This window comes from Suricata suricatta, chromosome 11 (genome assembly GCF_006229205.1).
Source record: "Suricata suricatta isolate VVHF042 chromosome 11, meerkat_22Aug2017_6uvM2_HiC, whole genome shotgun sequence".
In the NCBI taxonomy this organism is placed as follows: Eukaryota; Metazoa; Chordata; class Mammalia; order Carnivora; family Herpestidae; genus Suricata; species Suricata suricatta.
Window position 1 is genome coordinate 108,975,052 of NC_043710.1, and position 19,975 is coordinate 108,995,026.

At 52.8% G+C, this 19,975-nt stretch overlaps 1 protein-coding gene and 1 long non-coding RNA gene across 2 annotated transcripts; one reads left to right on the forward strand and one right to left on the reverse strand.

The window, feature by feature from the left end:
- The first annotated feature begins 212 nt into the window (after positions 1-212).
- Positions 213-11,330, forward strand: HINFP (histone H4 transcription factor). Its single transcript, XM_029914710.1, has 10 exons — positions 213-278; positions 6,000-6,184; positions 7,754-7,983; positions 8,237-8,348; positions 8,516-8,668; positions 9,142-9,219; positions 9,307-9,427; positions 9,511-9,649; positions 9,739-9,863; positions 10,379-11,330. The coding sequence occupies exons 2-10, from the start codon at positions 6,010-6,012 to the stop codon at positions 10,791-10,793; spliced, it is 1,548 nt and encodes a 515-aa protein (XP_029770570.1). The 5' UTR covers positions 213-278; positions 6,000-6,009; the 3' UTR covers positions 10,794-11,330.
- Positions 11,331-17,136: 5,806 nt separating this feature from the next.
- On the reverse strand, positions 17,137-19,801 carry LOC115306088. Its single transcript, XR_003915172.1, has 3 exons — positions 19,787-19,801; positions 17,902-18,033; positions 17,137-17,153 (listed from the first exon to the last, which is right to left on the reverse strand). It is a non-coding gene; the product is annotated as an uncharacterized LOC115306088 (long non-coding RNA).
- Between the last annotated feature and the right edge of the window lie 174 nt (positions 19,802-19,975).

Here is a 19,975-nt window from a genome sequence, read left to right on the forward strand (position 1 = left end):
AGCCTGCGCAGTTGGGGCGATTCGGGGCCTCGGGATCCTCGGCCGCGCCTCGTCTGGACCCCGGCGGCGCCGGCAACGCGGCGGTCGCCGAAGCCCGCCGCCCCTTGCTCCCGCCCCTTCCGTATTTTGGTCGCGCACGGGTTCCGTCAGTCGTAGCGGCCATTGGCTGTTGGAGGGATCCGAGAGCGGTGATTGGCTTCTGCTGGCCGTCGCTCAAGAGCCCTTCCGGAGATGGTTGGAGGTGGGAAGAGCTGAAGAGAGCCGGGAGCCGAGGGACGGTGAGTTGGGCTCCCGGTTTGCCTGAGCGGCGTTGGGGACGTTCCGAGTAGGCCGCCCAGAGCCGGCTCTTCCCTAGTCCCCTTGGCGAGGTTTCCTCTTGCAGCTCAGCCGCGCCGGTCGGCCTGGCGCCTGCAGCGCCCCCGGCGCCTTGGTCCCTGACCCCGACTCGAACCTCCCTGCTTTCTCGTGTGGGGCTTGGCTGCTGCTGAGACGTGGTCACTGCCATGCCTTAGTGCGGGAAGGACTGCGGGAAACCTGCGGCGCTATCGGGAGCGTCCCCTTTATTCTCTTCGAATTCTCCCGGCGTTTCAGGGCCCCGGCCCCCGCCGCTTAGGACAAGTCTTCCCCGCTTCGCCTGTGCGCTGGGATTTCTTTCTGTCCTGACCTCGCGGATCGGGCGCTTTATTTTGGCAGTTGTCACACGTCAGCGTCCTCTCTTCTGCCAAATCGTGAGTCTTTAGGAGGCTCAGGACGTCGGTCCTTTCTTTTCAGGGTTAATTCGGTGCCTGACGTTAAAAAATATACTCAAGCATTTGCTGATTGTTTCTGTGATCCCTGATGAAAAGAAGTGTTCGGAATCCCTCGGGTTGTCCTTTTGTTGACCTTTTTGTAGAATTCTGCTTGGATCGTCTCATCAGAAGCAAGGATACAAATAGCTAACGCTTGTTGAGTTCTAGGGGTGTGTTATGCTAAGCATTTTAATCTGCATTATCTAGTTCATAAATCTATGCAGCGAGACAAGTTGAATGATTTCTCTGCTGCATGGGAAACTGAGGCTTGAGGAGCTTGCCTCTGGTCACACAGCTAGTAAATGTTGGAGCTTTCTAACCAGGTTTGTGGACTCCCCATCACCAGCTGTGATACTAGTATCCCGTCTTATTTATTTGTTTAAAATATTTATTTATTTTTGAGAGACAGAGTGAGAGCAGGGGAGGAAGCAGAAAGAGAGGGGGGAGACACAATGCAAAGTAGGTTCCAGGCTCTGAGCTGCCAGCATGGGGGGAGGGGAGGGGCTCCAACTCCTGCGCAGCGAGTTCATGACCTGAGCTGAAGTTGAGCCACCCTGGCGCCCCAGTATCTTGTTTTAAATAAACAGGTTCAGAGAAGCTAGGTGATTTATCCAAATTAAAGTAAAAAGTTCTAGATTCCCGTAAACATTAAACATTAAAAGAGCTTGTATTAGGATGTGCCGGCTCTGAAGTTAGAACTGAACAGGGCACGGGTCAGGCTTTTTAGGAGCTCAGTTTATTGGAGGGAACTGACAAAATAACTACTTAATAAAACAAGTTTGGAGTATTGTGTATACAGATACGAGGTCTGTGGGGAGGAAGGAATCAGACAAGGAGAGGTAAGCTGGCAGATGTAGAAGGAAAATGGAGCCAAATTCCCTGGCCTTGAATTCTGTCTCCATCACTTTCTAGCTTGTGGCCTTGGGTAAATTACTTAACCTATCAGGTCCCATTTCCTCATTTGTGGAGTGGGAGAACGGTGGTACCTCCCTCAGTAGGCAGGTGGTTGTATTAATGAGTGTTTGTACACATAAGATACTTAGAACAGTGCTTTGTCTACAGTAGGTACTTAATGTTACGTTATTCTAGGCAGAGTAAAATCATTGAGACCGGGAACTTGAACCCAGGTTTTCTGACAGCTTGTCCATTGCCCTTGCCAGTGTACGAGTTGCCTCACTTTGCCCACAGAAAGAGGAGTGGTGACCAGAGAGTCACTGTCCCACTGCTCCCCAGGGTAGAAACAAGCAGGGCAACAGGCAGAGAAAGAAAAGAAGGCTGGGGGACAGCGAGAGAGGGATTCAGGGAGTTTTGCCTTAAGTTTCAGGTCATTCTGGACATCTAGATAACCCATCTGGGTCTTGCCCACCAGTCAACAACAGATGTGTGTTTAGAGTATTTGTGCCCAACACTGTGCTAGATGTAGTATAAGGACACAGACGGGGTGGGGGGGGTGGGGCACCTGGGTGGCTCAGTCGGTTGAGCATCCGACTTTGACTCAGGTCATGATCTCGCAGTCTGTGGGTTCGAGCCCTGCGTCGGGCTCTGTGCTGACAGCTCAGAGCCTTGAGCCTGCTTCTGATTCTGTGTCTCCCTCTCTCTCTGCCCCTCCCCTGCTCACACTCTGTCTCTCTAAAATAAATAAACAGGGGCACCTGGGTGGCTCAGTCGATTGAGCATCTGGCTTAGGCTCAGGTCATGATCTCATGGTTCTTGGGTTCGAGCCCCACGTCGGGCTCTGTGCTGACAGCTCAGAGCCTGGAGCCTGCTTCAGATTCTGTGTCTCCCTCTCTCTCTGACCCTCCCCTACTCGCACTCTCTCTGTTTCTCAAAAATAAATAAAAAAACATTAAAAAAATTAAATAAATAAACATTTTTTTTTAATTAAAAAAAAAAGGACACAGATGGGTGTGATACGGTTCCTGCCCAGAAGCAGCCCAGATTGTCCAGTTGGGTAAATGAGAGTCGAACACATCAAATGACCATGAGTGACCATGGGCAGCGTACAAGCAGGGTTGAGATTTCCCGGGGTTACCTATGCCAGCCAGGGAAGCAAGAGGCAAGAGTAATCTGAAGGGCGGGTCGTTTGGCAAAAAAAGCTATGTGGAATGTGATCAGAGCCTGATATTTATTGAGTGTCTGGAGAGTACAGAGCTCGGTGCTGATGCTGGGGACAGGCAGTGAAGGGGTGACGGTCCCTGCCCGGAGGAGTTCCTGGTCTGGGGGAGACAGGCCTTCCATGCCACTGGAGCAGCGCTGTAGTGAAGGTGTGCGCAGAGCTGTGGGGCCGGCAGGTGCATATTCCAGCTGTACCTGGAAGAATTGGGAAAGGACTCGTTAAGGACAGGACCTCGGTAGAAGTTCCTCAGGCAGAGAGTTTGAGGAGAATGTCACGTGTTTAGGGACACAGTTCATTGAGTCAGAGAGGAAGAGGGACCGAGGGGACGGGAGGGGAAGCCAGAGCAGCAGCAGCTGTAGAGGAGGAGGGCATGATCTTTGGGTTAGAGTCTGGGCGCTCACTTTGAAGTGAACTTTGGAAGAGGACTCACCACAGGGCTGACTCATGGTAGGCCCTCAGTAAGGCGTAGTTTCCTTACCCAGTTCCTGGAGAGGTAGGTTGAGGCCAGTTGAAGAGTCTTGCGTGCGGTACTAAGTGGACTTGAATCCCATAGGCAGAGAGAGGAGGTTTGGGGTATTGTGTCTGCCTGAGGAAGGCATTCCCTACTTTTCCTTCCCCAGCGTTATAAAAATAGTCCACGTGTTCTCCTGATAAGGTTCACTGTTAAGTCTCGAGCAGCCCAGCAGCCCCATGAACATCCCAGAGTGTCCGAGGTGACTCCCTTCTTCTCAGAGGAGGGGCAAGAGCCTTGGACTAAAAAGGGGTTTCTCTGATAAGCAGTTAGGTATAGGAGGTCCTTGAACTTGTAGGCATGAAGGATTTCATGTGTTTCGTTTTTTCTGTCTTCCCCTCTTCTCAGTGTGGACTGAGGGAAAGCCTTTTCAGAGTTCCCAGGGATCTGCCCCCTTTCAGGGTGGCAACAGTCCGTGAACATCGTCCTGGAGGTGACACTGAACAGAGTCAAGGCCTCTTAGTGTCCTGTCTTGCCCCCGAACTTTTGCTTTCACTGTTGTCCTGTGTTATTCTATGTTTCGTTTTAATGAGGGAAACTATTATTGTTCCACAAATTGTGTTTCTGGAACTGCCTGCATCAGACCTGGGGTGCTGAGGTAAAAGGCAGATTTCTAAGCTTAACCCCAGCCTGCCTGAATCTGAACCTCGGGGGGCGGGGGGGCAGGCAGCCCTGCGTGTGTATGCATATTAAAGATAGGGAACCCGGAGGTTCTTACTCGGCTTTCTTCAACAGCGCTTATTACAGGCCCAAGCATGGCTAGCACCGTAAATACCCAAGGTACGCTAGCAGCTAGGCGGATACGGCCTCTCGTGTTCGGGTGGAATCTATACTTGACCCTTGATCACGTGGGGGTTGCGGTGCCAATTCTGGTACAGTCAGAAACGCAGGTGTAACTTCTGACTCCCCCAAAGCTTAACAGTAACTCTGCGTCGGTGAAGTGTCCGACTCTTGGTTTTGGCTCAGGTCATGATCTCACGGTTTGTGAGTCGGAGCCCCGCATCAGGCTCTGCGCTGACAGTGTGGAGCCTGCTTGGGATTCTCTCTCTCTAAGTAAATAAACTTAAAAAAATATTGTTATATGTAAATAAAAGAAAACTGCAGATGTTACATGTATTACTAACACTAGATGTCAAAAATGAAAAGATGACAGTCTGTAAGTGTGTGTTTGATAAATTTTAACTTAATAAAAAAATTTTTAAGTAATCTCTGTGCCTCGTGTAGGGCTCAAACTCACAACCCTGAGATCAACAATTACATGCTCCGCTGATTAAGCCAGCCAGGTGCCCCGATAAATTTTAACTTTTTATAGTAGATTTGTATATGTTTTGTGGTAGTAAATCATAGAATAGAGTGGTATCTACGTATATTTTATGTGTTTGTGACATACCTAACTTTATTTTAAAAAACTTTTTTTTAGAGACAGTGTGAGTGGGAGAGGGGCAGAGAGAGGGAGACAGAGAATAGGAAATAGGCTCTAGGCTCTGAGCTGTCAGCACAGAGCCCGATGTGGGGCTTAAACTCACGAATCGGTAGATCATGACCTGAGCTGAAGTGGACGGTTCACCAACTGAGCCCCCCAGGCGCCCCTGATTTTTAAAATATTTCTAGGCTACACAGTCATTTGCAATTTTTTTCAAACTGTTACGAACCTCCAAAAATTTTCCAGTGTATTTGAAAAGCATTGGAAAAATCTGCATATATATAAATGGACCCTCACAGCTCGAATCTGTCGTTCAAGGGTCATGGACATTTTAGTTGAGAGGATGTCAGGGCAGTGGTGAGGAACCACTGGGTGGATCGGGCAAAGGCAGATAGTCCGGCAGTTTGAAAGTCAGGAAGAAATAGCGAGCTTCTGGGCTCATCTGCAAGCCGTGTGGGTTAGAAAGAATATGGACTTAGGAGGCAGCCTGACCTGACCCTACCACACCGGCAGAGTGTGGCCCTGAGCAAAGCAGTTAACCTCTCTGAGCCTGAGGTTCCTATCTGTAAATGAAGTTAAAAATAGTACTTACCTCATAGGATGGTGTTGGTAACTCAGTGACATAATGTATATGCTTAGTATGATGCTTGACATATAGTTAAGTGTGAAATCAAAACCAAAAGGTTTTGTTATCCCCATTTTGAAGATGACGATGTTCAGGAGTAGAAGGGTTCAGTTACTTGGCCAAGGTCACACAGCTAGTAGGTGGTGGACACAGAGGTCTAGATTTGAAGTCTGTTTCTTTTCCAGACCCATGTCTTTGAACCTGTGCATTATTCTCATTCCATCAGAATAATTAATGCCTTCTTGGCCAGTTGCTCTGAAGCTTCAAGAGAAATTGGCCTTTAAAGTTCTTAGCTCAGTGCCTGGCACACGCTCAATGTGAGTTTGTGTTTTCCCTTCCCAAGAATGCCAGGCAGCTCACAGGGGCTTGAGGAATTGCTACTCCATCCTTATTGAAAAAGCACAGGGTTCCTCAGGGGTCACGGAGGAAGCGCCTGCTGTGGGCTCTGGGCAGGCTGTCAGCGTGCTGTGCCCCCGCCCCCCGCCCCAGTGGCACTCTGTGCGGTCCTTGGAGCTGTGGGTTTCTTCCTCCTCTAGAGTGAAGGCCATGCCGCCCCCTGGGAAGGTTCCCCGCAAGGAGAATCTGGGGCTACAGTGTGAGTGGGGGTCCTGCTCCTGTGTGTGCTCCGCCATGGAGGAGTTCTGCGAGCACGTCACCCAGCACCTGCAGCAGCACCTGCACGGCTCCGGGGAGGAGGAGGACGAGGAGGAGGACCCGCTCGGTAAGGGGGCGGGACAGGAAGGTGGAGGAGCTCCGGGAAGGTGAGGCTGACTTTCCTAACTGTGCTTGTTTGGTTTTGTTTTTTAATTTTTAAAATTTTTTTTTACATTTATTTATTTTTGCGAGACAGAGCATGAACAGGGGAAGGGCAGAGAGAAAGAGACACAGAATCTGAAGCAGGCTCCAGGCTCTGAGCTAGCTAACTGTGCTTGTTTGGCTTATAAAAGTGTTGTAGACTCCTCATAGAAACTCATTCAACAAGGAAATGCAAGACAAACCTGCCATCCGGCCATCGAAAGGCGATTAGTGACAGTCCTTTAGTGAATGTTCTTTTGACGGCTCTCTGCATGCAATAGTAACTTAGATAAAGATGATTTTCTGTTTTAAAAAGGATCATATTATACAGGCGTAGACAGCCTGCTTTTCTGCTTCTCTGGTAGTGCTTCTCCATTTTTTTTCACCACAACTACCAGAGAGGCGTGCATTTTACTTCTCAACCCCAGACGCAAAAGTTAAAAAATATTTGAAACAATACTTGCCGTTATTAAATGTTCTCTCAAGTGTTCTTATTCTCTTCCATTAAAAAAAAGATTGGGGGGAGCGCCTGGCCGGCTCAGTGCGTAGAGCATGTGACTCTTGATTTCAGGGTGGTGAATTCAAGCCCCACGTTTGGCATGGAGCCTACTTAAAAAAAAATGGTTTGCAGTCCCCTAAATTAATATTTCAGTCACTAATAGGTCATAACAGTTTTAAAAATTCTGTCCTACGGAAAGTACAGAGGCAGCTCTCCTGCCCCAACCTCAAATTCTGTCGTAAGTCTAGTGACTATGGAGTATAAGTAACAGTTTCGGAAGTCAAATAATACATATACAAAAGAGAAATTAGGGAACTTTTACATATTTAAAAGTACCTACGTATTGAAACGAGTAAACCCTGTAAAGCATTGACAGTGTGCTTCGGGGGTGTTCCTGGGGAGCCAGGCCTTGGACCGCAGCCGCCGAGGCGCTCCCGCGGAGGACAGCTCTTGGGCAGAATATGGGGGACAGAGGACTGGTGGTCTGACGGGAAGGAGTGAGGGGTCCCAGCGTGGGTGCTGGCAGCGCGTGCCCGCCCCGCCGCGAGTTTGTGCTCTGGCCTTCCCTCCGCCTTGACCACACTGCTCCGTCCAGTTCGCCGGCACTCGCCCTTGGGATCTCAATACAGGGACACTTCCAGGTCATCCGTGCCCACCTCAGGTTAGCTGTTTAGTTATGTTATAATAACCCGCACCCCCTGCCCCCTTTACAGAACTCCTGGCTGGCTGCAGTTTTGTATTTATACGTGGGGTTACTTCCTGAGTGTTTCCCCTCCCTGACCAAAAGCTGTCGTGAGGCCGAGGACTGAGACTCTACTCACTGTACCCCCCAGTGCCTGGTGCACGGGGCGTGGCTGATAAACGCTGGTGTTTGCCGAATGAACTGCGGTAATTGGTCAGAGTCCAGCCTCCCTGCTCGTTGCTGAGTGCTACAGGTAGAAGGAGAGCTGAGCTTTGGAAAGCTTCTGACCTTGCCCTCCAAACCCCTTTCTGCAGAAGAAGAATTCTCCTGCTTGTGGCAGGAGTGTGGCTTTTGCTCTGTGGACAGTTCTGCTGACCTCATCCGCCACGTCTACTTCCACTGCTACCACACCAAGCTGAAGCAGTGGGGCCTGCAGGCCCTGCAGAGCCAGGCCGACCTCAGCCCCTGCATCCTGGACTTCCAGAGCCGCAACATCATCCCGGACATCCCCGACCACTTCTTGTGTCTGTGGGAGCACTGTGAGGTCAGCGGGCAGTGCTGGGGTAGGGGTGGAAGGAAGTTGGGGATCTGAGGTCAAGGTGCCTTGACCCTCTAAGGGATGCCCTACGTCTGCCAGGTTCCTGCTGCTACCATTTCGTTTCTGGGGAGCCCCCGTGCTCATACTGTCTCATCCCCACCACATTAATTTGGGAGACAGCCAGGAAACCCCTCCGGACATGCTGGCGTAAAAGGCCCCCCGCCCTCCCTCAGTGCTTACCCCAGTTGTCCTGGTGCAGAGCTCCTTCGACAATCCCGAGTGGTTCTATCGGCACGTGGAAGCGCACAGCCTGTGCTGTGAGTACCAGGCGGCCGGCAAGGACAACCACGTGGTGCTGTGCGGCTGGAAAGGTAGGGCCACTCCTTAGCTTCTAGTCTTTAAAGAACCCCTATCGGTGTCGGGGGGGTTGGGGCAGCTAGGTATGGGACCAGTCCCCCAGGATCGGGTTGGCTGCGCTGGAGACTTGGTGCCAGAGGCCCCTCTGGGGGTTTGAGCCTCACAGGGCCTTCCTTCCCAGGCTGTACCTGCACCTTCAAGGACTGCCGCAAGCTTCGAGAGCATCTCCGCAGCCACACCCAGGAGAAGGTGGTGGCCTGCCCCACCTGCGGGGGCATGTTTGCCAACAACACCAAGTTCTTAGATCACATCCGTCGCCAGACCGCACTGGATCGTAAGCCATCAGAGAAGAAGGGGAGTGGGTGCGGGCCATCCTTGAGGTAGGGGTAGGGGCATGTCCCTGGTAGAGGGGCCGCTGAAGGCATCTGCACCTTGGCTACATCTACCTTTAGGACTCCGTCACCTGCCACAGTGTGACAGGAGAGTCATCAGGCGCTCTTGTTCAGTGTCATATCTCTTCCCGGTGAATCCTCGCAACCCTGTGGGTGTGCCGCTCCTCCCCGTCCTGCAGGTGGAGAAACCCAGCGTCAGGTTAGCTCACCTGACTCTGCACGGCTAGTTAGGGGTCGAGCAGGAATTCCAATTCAGGTTCTCGGCTGCAAGGCCGTGCTCTTTCCGTGGTTCTGTGTCCATCCCTGGCTCCTGAGCTCCCCTTTCTTGGGTGGCCCCCTCTCCCGGGCTTGCTCTCCTGTTGGGCCTCGCTGCTGTCCCCTGCAGCCCAGCCTCTCTTCTGCCTGCTCCCCGCAGAGCAGCGCTTCCAGTGCTCTCACTGTTCCAAGAGATTTGCCACCGAGCGGCTGCTGCGGGACCACATGCGGAACCATGGTGAGCGGCCAGTGCCCCCGGCCTCCTAGCCCGCCCTCCAGGGGTGCACTAGGCCTCAGGTCACAGCCTCCTCTCTGCTTCTCTCAGTGAATCACTATAAGTGTCCTCTGTGTGACATGACCTGCCCGCTGCCGTCGTCCCTCCGGAACCACATGCGCTTTCGCCACAGCGAGGACCGGCCCTTCAAATGTGACTGTTGTGACTACAGGTAAGGGATCTAGGGCCAGAAATCAGAGAATTCGAGGTCCAGGGTCCCCTGTGCCCTCCCACCGCCCCTGACCTCTCTGGCAGCTGCAAGAATCTGATTGACCTGCGGAAGCACCTGGACACCCACAGCAAGGAGCCGGCCTACAGGTGTGACTTCGAGAGCTGCACCTTCAGCGCGCGATCCCTCTGCTCCATCAAGTCCCATTACCGAAAGGTGCACGAGGTGAGTGGGGCGGTCGGTGGGAGAGGGCAGGCGCAGGGGTGGGGGGCCCAGGATGAGGAGCTGGCCTCACTCCCGCTCCTCCCCATCAGGGAGACTCAGAGCCGAGGTACAAATGTCACGTGTGTGACAAATGCTTCACGAGGGGCAACAACCTCACCGTGCACCTTCGGGAGAAGCACCAGTTCAAGTGGCCCTCAGGGCACCCCCGCTTTCGGTATGTCTTTGAACCCTGCTCTGTAGAGTCACAAACCCCCGCCCCCACCTTTTCAACAAGTTAAAACCTTGAATTTGATGATACTTGGATGTCCACCATCTCCATTGAGGCTCGGGGAACCCTGACAATCAGTGGTGGAGCAAAGATGATTTTTCTGACTTTGGAATGGAAGGCATGGTGCCCCAGCCCCGCGCCCAGAACTGGGGCCTAAGGGCTCTCATCCGTAGCCCCATGGCCATATCCGGGGTCCTGTGACACCCCTACCGTCCAACACAGATCTTTTCTTTCCCCCTCCACACCCTCCCTTACTCCCGCTCAAGTTTCTACGTAAAATTTTCTGTTTGGGGTCTTCTCTTCTGCGTATTCCAATAAAGACCTTTTTGGTCTCCAACTCGTGTCACTTAAGATTCCAGGGCTTCTCCCATCCCTCGTGTTTGTCCCGTGCCTCGCCGGTCTCTGGACGTTTCTGCATCCCCTGCGCGTGTGGGCTGCCCTCTGTGCTGTCGCTTTCCCAGGTACAAGGAGCACGAGGATGGCTACATGCGGCTGCAGCTGGTTCGCTACGAGAGCGTGGAGCTGACCCAGCAGCTGCTGCGGCAGCCGCCGGACGGCTTGGGCCTGGGAGCCTCGCTGAGTGAGAGCGGCCTGCAGGGCGTCATTCTGGAAGCAGTGCCGGGGGAGCCAGGACCCCAGGAGGAGGAAGAGGAGGGTGGGAGCGGTGAGGGCATGGCCCTCTCGGCCTCCCAGGACACTCCCAGCCCCGTCATCCATGTGGTGAACCAGACCAACGCGCAAGGCGAGCAAGAGATTGTCTACTACGTGCTGTCCGAGGCCCCGGGAGAGCCCCCCCCAGCCCCTGCGCCCCCCTCCGGGGACGTCATGGAAAAGCTTCAGGGAATAGCGGGGGAGCCGGAAGTCCAGCTGGTATGAAGGCTGCAGAGCCTCACCATGTCTACCCCGGGCCCTGGGGTTTGAGCCAGCTGGTGGCAGTGCCCCTGCCAGTGGAGGCCTTTAAGGGCGGTGCCAAAGGCTGTGTGGTGCACTCTGCACCTGGCTTGTGTCATTCAGCGGACTCTGAGGCCTTCCTTTTCTGCCAGACCGCGTTTTGTGGGGGCCTGAGGAGTTTGGGTTCCTTGAGGCGGACACCCTGGGAGTGTGTGTTGTGGGTAGAGGGGCTGGTATCAGGCTTACCCATAACCCCCTAGTCAGGCCGAAACAGTGATTAAAGTCCCCTGTCAACTCGCATCCGTTCCCATCTTGAAGGGTCTGTAGGTCCAGGGGTGGCGTGTAACTGGTCCCTGCGAGGGCCTTTTCCTGACCACCAGCCAAGGCGGCGTGAGCCAGGCCGCCGTTGCCCTCGACGGGCTCCTGCGTCTGCAGGACTTGCGTGCTTATCCTCAGGGATGGGGTCAAGGCACCGAGTGTGTTGTCACGGTTGTTTTGGTAATAAAAGAAACGCTCGGGCTCCTCCTCGTTTCTTCCTTAGGTTTGGTGGCTGTCAGCCTGATAGGAGACTCGCTGCCCAGGGGAGGAGTTGACTAACAGGCTTGTTCTCCTTTTAGTGACTGGGGTTTGCTTTTGGTTTTATCTTTACTCTTGCAGCGCCTCCCCCGCGCCCCCCCCCCCGGCAAAACTTCTCCATTTCTTCTCAGAGCATCCCCTGTCTCCATGGAGGTCTCAGGCGCAGGCTGTGAGTGGGCAGTGGTAGCATTCCCTCTAGAATGCACGATTGGCGGGGAGACCGGAAGGTAGGGCGCTGGCCACAGCCCTGCCGTCCGAGACCCAGTTGGAACCCGGTGTTTCTGGGGCAGGGTCTCTTTACCTGTGGGGCTGAGAAGGAAGCTGGATGGATGGTGGATTTGGAAGCCCTAGCGAATGGCAGGTACTGTAGATTTAAGAACCAAGTTAGAAAATTGTGTCTGAATGTACAGTTTCCTGGGGAAAGGGTCTGTTTTTCACTAGATTCTTAAAGAGGTTGAAACCCTAGAAAATAAGAACCATTTCTTCTCACCTGTCTAGCCACTTCTTTGTACCCTTAGGGTCACTGCCATTCTGGAGGTCAAAGGAATATTCTCAGGGGTATTCCTGGGCAGAAAGCTGCCCACAGAGGGTTTCTGCACCTTTTTGAGAGGACCGAACTTAACTCTTATTACAGAAACTGTGTGTGCCTCATGCAGGAAGAATTTAGGAAAGAACAGTCTCTCCTTAATTCCAGCGGCCATTTACCGAGTTCCTTCTATGGTCCGGGTGCTGTGGCAGGGGGTAGATACAGAGATGAGTAAGACCCAGGACCTGCCCTGAAGAGACCTGGCGCACAGAGACCAGGAAAGACCTAAGGAAGTGGAGTGCCCGAAGCTGCCAGAGTTCCCGGAGGAGGCGTGGAGTGGGGGAGGCGGCGAGGCGGGCGAGGGGCCGGCGACGAGGCACAGAGGTGGACGCATCGCTCCAGGCGGAGGAAGCTAGGCCTGTGCCCCCGCAGGAGGGGTCTAGGGCCCGCGGCACAGAGGGCAGCACGCCGTGGGGCGGGGAGACGAGACAGAGAAGGAGGCCGGGCCCCCCAAAAGGACCCCTGTGAGGTTTTGGGGTAGCGACTCTGCCAGTGATGAGGAATGTAAGTTGGAACAGTGAGGAGTTGGGGGCTGCTGGCAAGACTTCATGCAAGAACCGATGCGGCTTTCCGGTTACATCCAGGTGGACGCTCATGTGGTCTCTACAAGCGCACCTTCGGGGCGACGGCAGTGTGGGGAAGGAGGAAACGGGAATGGAAAATTTCCGCGAGCAAGGCCGGCTCATTTCCAGGCTCACGCCTCTAGGGTCCTGCACTGATTTTGCCCCCCACGCCCTGTCCCTTTCCTAAGTAAGCATAGTCTGCTTCCCCGAGCAGGCCTTCCGTTCGTGGAAGACAACTGAGGCTAAGTACCCTCAGTTCTTTCCAGGTCTCCTCACATCATGCAGTTTGGGGCCCCTTCCGCCCCCACCTCCTCTGGGCCTGTGTTTTTGGTGGTTTCACACTGTGAGGCCCCTGCCCTCTAGAATCCATCTTTACGTGCTTCGTTTTGCCCAAATGCTCCTTTCCTTCAGAGGTAGTGCCGTTGTCACCTGGGACTTAACAGCAGGCCTCAGTTCGTCCTTATTAAATTTTGTCCTGATAGATTGATACCCGTCCCCAAGAGGTGGATTCAAAGGTTGAATAGAACAGGGCCAAAGGCAAACCCCAAAGGCAAGTCATTAGAGACCTTTCTCCTAACCATGACCAGACGGAGACTTTAAAGATTCCAACCCTGGAAAGCACGGTGGTGCCCCATTTTCCATAAACAGTTGAAAATGGAGATATTAAACCAGGACGCATATATAGGGATGTCCAACTAATTATACTTTCAAAAACATATAGTTGATCCTTGAACAGTACCGGGGGTCGGGGTGCTAACGCCTCCCCATGTAATTGAAAATCCATGTGTAACTTTCAACTCCCCTAAAACTTAACTGGTGATAGCCTGCTGGTGACCATAAGCCTCATCACTAACATAAGTATAAGTTGATGAATACGTTTTGTATGTTATATATATTACATTCTGTGTATTCTTACAATTAAATAAGCTAACAGAAAATGTTTTAAAATCTTAAGAGAAAATACATATACAGTGTTGTTCTGTATGGAAAAAAATTTACTTATAATTGGACCCGTGGAGTTCAAACCTGTGTTGTTCAAGGGTCAGCTGTATATATTAATTACCAAATTCTGGTTTTAATTTTTGTCTTTTATTTTTTTATGGTGCCCTTGTTTTGCTGGTGTTTTTTTTTTAATCTTTTTAGAGAACACAAGCAGGGGAGAGGGGCCGAAAGAGAGAGAGGGAGAGAATCCCGAGAGAGAGAGAGAGAGAGAAAATCCCAAGCAGGCACCACACTCAGTGCAGAGCCTAATGTGGGGCTTGATCCCAGGACCCTGGGATCATGACCTGAGCTGAAGTCAAGAGTCAGACACTCAGCTGACCGGTGGCCCAGGCGCCCTGTCGCCGGTGCTCTGAGCAGTGGCTCGGGCCGCCCCCTCCAGCATGATCGGCGGCATCCTTCCCTCCGTTGAGCAGCGTGTTGAGGCCAAGCCGATGCCTTATGTCAAGTCCCTTCCTTGCCAGTCTTGATAGTGAGGCCCGCACCAAGTCCATGCTCTGCATCATGGGGACAGTGGAGGAGATTCTGGCTTCCTACCGCGGGAATCCAGTTCTTCAGGGGGAGGGGATTCTGGGCTCAGCATGCAGAGATTAGAAAGCACTGGACCTCGCATGAGAGGGTATTGAGTCTTAGCAGCTAGAGGCCTGTGGAAGGGTACCAGAGGGGGAGGCTGGGTCAGAGCAGAACTTTGGAGGGAGGGGGGTGACAGTGCTAATTTGGTTGCCTTAGGGTTCCATACAGAGTCCGCCCATGCATCAGATGTCATGGTGTCTGAAGATTAAGGACACAACCGATCTTACTCTTCCTTACAGAGTGGGGGGTAGAGAGAGAAGGCAGGGGGCCCAGGAGTGTGGAAACGAATGCTGCTTCTCTCTTACTTAGGACAAGTCCACAGTTTCAGGGAAGAGCACAGAAGAGCTGAATAAAGTGTAGAAGAGAACTGATTCCCCAAGATGAGGAGGGGAAGGAATGGTCCTGGGGAATCAGGTCACGTCTGTAAGATTATGACCTATCGAATATAGGTACAGTGAATAGTAGATGAATGAATGAATTTCGCCCAAGAGCCGTAATCCCATGGGACCCTTTGGCAACAAGGAGCACGCCCATCCTGTTCAACAGCAGGGGTTGAGGCTGAGGGGACGGTTGGTGGGGACTGAGAGCTTTGCGTATCATGCTAAGTAGCCTGCATTTCTTGACTGGGCCAGGAGCCTAGAGGACAAGTAGGTAGATGAGGCTTGGGGAGGGAATGGAGACGTCCCTTCCTTTTGAGTAGAGGGAAGGAAGGATGAATGGGCAGGGTGGGAAGGCTTTCACGTCTGGTTGTCTCTTTCCTCGAGAAAGTAGGAATTAAAGTTTTGAGGTTGGTAAGAACTGCCATTAATAGATAAGGCAGTGAGATCACCTGTGACACAGCTGAGGTCAGAGACCAAGACCAGGCACTGGCAGGTTCTCTCCAACAGGTTCTCTCTGTTTTCTTGCAGCAAACACCAGCACTGCTGGAGCAAAAGCAGAAGGCGGGCTGCTGGGTTGACCCAACCAGGACACGGATCAGGTTGGGCCAAGGAGCAGGGTAAATAGAGCAGCTAGAGAAGATTGGACGAGGAGCCCTGGGAGACTGGAAGGTCATGGTTAGGATCAAAGCGCTGGAGGTGTCGGGCGCCTGGCTGGCTCGGTCGATAAAGCATGCCACGCTTGATCTCAGGTCATGAGTTCAAGCCCCGTGTTGGGCGTAGAGCTTACTTAAAAAAAAAAATGGCCGAAAAACAAAGCATTAGAGGTTCCAATGAGTCTTCTGAAGATGAGAGGGCAGAAGGGAATGCTTGTGGTCAGAAAGGGGACATTTTTAAATGGAGCGATTCAGAGTCCACAGTACATCTAAAAGAAGCAGGCTGAGTGGAGATGTCACGGGTGGAAGAGCCCCAGGGAAACACCTGCTGCAGAGGCCTGAGTGCCCCTCCAGTGCGGGGGGCCCTGGCTCAGAAGGGGAGCCGGCCCCCGAGAAGCACTGGGCGGGCACCCCTCAAAGGCTGGCTCCCTGCAAAGGACACACACGGCCATGAGGTGTGACAGTTGTGGGGAAGGGACACGACAAGCTGAGACCAGGAGGGGGAGCGTGTGTGGGGTAGTGAGCCTTGACACTTCGCAGCTTTGGAGACCCTCTCATTTTCTTCTTAGCAAAAGGAAGTGGCACTAGACAGCAGGGGAGAGATGGAGAGGTATGTATTACACTTTAAAAAAAGTAGTTATTTTTGAGAAAGTGAGGGGCATGCAGAGAGAGGGGGGGACAGAGGATCTGAAGCGGGCTCTGAGAGCCGGAGCAGGGCTTGGGGCCTGAACGATGGGAGGTCTCACGGGGTCTTGGGGCTTGAACTTGAGAACCCTGAGATCATGACCTGAGCCAAAGTCTGATGCTCAAGTGACTGACCCCGTACTTGTTATTTTTTAAGTTTATTTATTTATTTTGAGAGAGAGCGAGAAACAGAGCACATGAGTGGGGGCGAGGCAGAGAAAGGAGAGAGAGAATCCTAAGCAGGCCCCTGCTGTCTGTGCAGAGGCATACTCAGGACTGGTATGATCATGACCTGATCGGAAGTCAGACACTTAGCTGACTCAGCCACCCAGGTCTCCCTGTATTTTTATAATTTTAAAAGAATAAAGATCTTTTAGAAAGCAACAGCAGGGGCTCTGCCTAGTAGGTACCCACCTCCACGGCCCGGATTCGAGCCCATGCCCATCCCCCCCCCCCCCATCTGGGTGGGTTGGGGCTCCGGCAGCCTCCCTCTTTATCCATCCCTCATTCCCAGACCCGGGCTGCATTCCCCCCAGTGTCCAGCAGAGGGTCCTTCTGTTGACAAACACACCTTAAAACCATTCTTTCTGAAGAGGAGAGACTAGCGCAGTGGGCCTCCCTGGGGACGGGTGGTCTCGGGTGGTGGGAGCAGAACCCGGTTGGCTCCAGAGGCTGCAGTCCAGCTCCTTCCCAGCTCCCGTAGGACACTGCTAACCACCCCCCCTGCATAGGTCCATAAAGCTCCTTACCAGCTGCTTCTCCCACAAATTCCTGCCCTGAGCACCAGGCTGCTGGATTAGCTCCCAGCACTAAGCTGAGACAGGAATTTGCTGCTTCTGCCTTGTTCCTCGTAAGCCAATTATCATCAACGCTTACTTTTCTGGGTCTAAGGAACCTGCCCTATTTGGAGGCTCCCTCTTGGGAAGGGGAGAAGGGTCTGGGATGGGAATTGGGGAGGTCCTAGAGAAGAAAAGGATCGATCTCAGGGAACGGAGGAGGACTATTTGGGGAAGAGGGGGCGGGCCTAGCTGAGGGACAGCCTGTGGTAGGAGACGGGGTTTGTTCTGGGAATGATGAGGTCGGGACTGAGGGATGAAGGTTCTCTTGAGCGGTGGTCCTCAAGTGTGGTCAGTGGACTAGCAGTATGAGCATCCCCGAGGGACTTCCTGGAGATGCCAGTTCGCTGGTCCCACCACAGACGCTGAGTCAGAAACTGGGAGGTAGGGCTGAACAGTTTGAACAAGCCTGCCAGCTGATTCTGCCATGCGTCCCTGGAACCGTCACGTCAACTCATACTTGTACTTGACATTTCTGAGCGTCCATTTCCTTACCTGAAACATGAGAGGGTAATACTGACCTCATAAAGTTGTCATGAAGACTGGTTAGACCAGTCAGCGGATAGTTATTACATTCTGGGTCCATATTCTAGGAATTCAGGGAAGAAAGATACAGACCTAGCTCTTTTCAGAGATCACACCTTATACCAGGTGCCGAGCGCATAGTAGGCATTCAGTAAATGTAATTTCCCCTCCTTTGCCAAGAAAATGGGAGACTCTTCTGGGGGAAATAAAATGAACCCTGGTAAGTCTGGCCTGGAGAGTAAGGATGTATGATCTATTCTTGAGAGTAAGCACTAAGTTCTTGGACACTTGAACCTCATGAGAATCTTTTGAGGCTGATCTGCAGGATTTTTATCATCTCTGTTTCATGGATGAAGCTCAGAGAGGTGGAGAGAGTTGCTTAAGAACACAGACCAAATAAAAGCCTCAAAGTCAGAATACAGATAGTTGACCCCAGATTCAAGACATAGATGATGTGTTCACAAAACGGGGAGAGGGTGTCCCAGAGAACGGGAAGGTCTGCTGTAGGGAAGAGAGGACTTCCATGGCCGCATGGCAGGTGTTCAAGCCCGGGGAATGGAAGGTTCGGTTAGGGCAGGGGTCTCGGCTTCCTACCCAGTGGGGTCAGCTAGAGAGCTTTTGAAAACACTGACACCTGAGTCCTGAGATCAGGACTAACTGGTTTGCAGCATTATCTAGACATGTTTTCTAGACATCACCCAAGTGATGCTTAACTCACAGCCAAGGCTGAGGACCATGGCTCTGGGGCAGGGGGTGTAAATCCATGGCGTGGAACGCTGATCGAAGACGTGGGAATGTTGGTCTCTGAAGCCAGGGGAGCCTGTCCCGGGGAAAGGCGGACACAGTGTTCCTAGGAGAGGGGAGGAAATTTTCCTGAGAATTGGAAAGTTGTATGCCAGGCAAAGGAGGGGCATGTCACTAAGTGCAGTGGTCATCTTGGGAGAATGGAAGAGCCTGTCTAGAAAACAGGAGGGAGACAGTCCATTTTGGGAATAGGGTTCCGAGAAGCCCATAGCAGGGTGGGTAAAAGCAAAAACTTGAGGGTTCAAGCCCTGTTCTGCTGCTGACTAGCTGTGCCCCCTCGGGCACCTTGCTTAACCAGCCTCCTCATGCCTCCATTTCCTTCTCTTTCTTTCTTTCTTCTTTCTTTTAAATGTATTATTTTTTAAAATTTACATCCAAGTGAGTTAGCATCTAGTGCAAAAATGATTTCAGGAGTAGAACCCAGTGATTCGTCATCTACATGTAACACCCAGTGCGCATCCCGACAAGTGTCCTCCTCAACGCCCCTTACCCACTTAGCCCATCCCCCCACCCAGAACCCCCCAGAAGCTCTGTTTGTTCTCTACGTAAGAGTCTCTTATGGTTTGTCCTCCTTCCTGTTTTTTTAAAATTATTTTTGCTTCCCTTCCCTTATGTTCATCTGTTTTGTATCTTAAATTCCACATCTGACTGAGGTGATGTATTTGTCTGTCTCTGACTGATTTCGCCTAGTGTAATGCCCTCTAGTTCCATCCACGTTGTTGCATGTTTATTTATAAAGAGCGGTTGTAGTGCCTGTCTCCTAGGGCTCTTGCAAGAATTAAGTCCGATAATGCCAGGTCCATAATGATTGCTCAGTAAATGCACCCATTGGCAACAGGGAGTCTGTACTAGAGCATTGGAGTTAACTTGGAGAGTGGAGGGTCCATCTGGAGAATGAGACGTTGGTCCTGAGGAGTGGCGGTGATGCGGGGCGTGGGGTGGGGGTGGGTAAGGTAAGGAGGGCGGGATTTAAAGCCCGCGGAACCACGGTTCCGGGGTGGGGCCTGGTGGTGTCCTGCGGGAGGGCTGCCAACCCCCAGGCACGACACCGGAGAGGCCAGGGGGAGGGGCTGACTGCTAGTGACTTCTCAACTGCTGCAGTGAGAAGGTGGCGGCAGCGCCAGCAACCTCCCCGCCCGTCTGTCTTTGCCCGGTGACAGGTGGGAACTTAAAAGCTCAGGTCACGTGTCTCAACTGGCTAACCCTAGGAGACTGGGTCTGGAGCAAGCAGGGCCCAAGAGGAGCAAGAGAAAGGAGCAAAGCAGGGGAAAGCCCCGGAGTGTCTTGGGGACCTGCATTTGAAGGCTCGTGGAGTTCGGGAGAGGAGTCACATGGGTGCAAGGAGATGCCAAAAGCCCTGTCTGTGAGCCCTGTGCAGGCCCTGGCACATAAGTGCCTCTAGAATCAGGCGTGTGCCTGTCGTAAAGGCCTGCATTTGCCTGGGAGAATGAAGATTTCTACAGTCGAGGCAGGCCGAGCCCGAAGCACCTGTGTCACCCTGGAGATGCCTGCAAGCTCTCCCAATGCATCCACCCGCCTTCCCTTCTTAACAAGTTTCCTCCGCTTAGAGTTGGGGAGGGAGGGTATCCCAAGATTAGCTTTCAAAGCCTTTTTTATCTGGTTTGGGCAATCCCTGGGGGAAGCCTGAGCTCAAGGGGCAGAACTGAGGGAGACTGGTGGTGTGTGTGTGTGTAGACTCCGACAGCTTCACAATCCCTAGAGAGTAACGGCGTCTGCACCCCAATGCCCACCCCCACCCCGTATACACACCACCGTCATCTAGTGTGTAATCCAGGCACCTGTTCCCCCTGAACGACTTCAGCTCCTTTCCTGTCTTCAAGTCGGCCTTTCGTCTCCAGCCCCCAGTCCCGGGGCCACGGCTGCGCCGGCTTCGGCCCCACGTCGCCGCCCCTGCCGCCGCCCCTTCGCGGGGCTCGCCCCCCGCCGGCTGCGGGGCGGCGCGGGCCCTTTAAGAGCGGCGGGACTGG

Bases quoted from the DNA above. Each gene is read 5' to 3' on its own strand.
- HINFP (XM_029914710.1), top strand. From the start codon at position 6,010: ATGCCGCCCCCTGGGAAGGTTCCCCGCAAGGAGAATCTGGGGCTACAG. The intron at 8,669-9,141 runs GTAAGCCATCAG...TGCTCCCCGCAG, and splicing joins TCGCCAGACCGCACTGGATC to AGCAGCGCTTCCAGTGCTCT. The intron at 9,864-10,378 runs GTATGTCTTTGA...TCGCTTTCCCAG, and splicing joins TCAGGGCACCCCCGCTTTCG to GTACAAGGAGCACGAGGATG.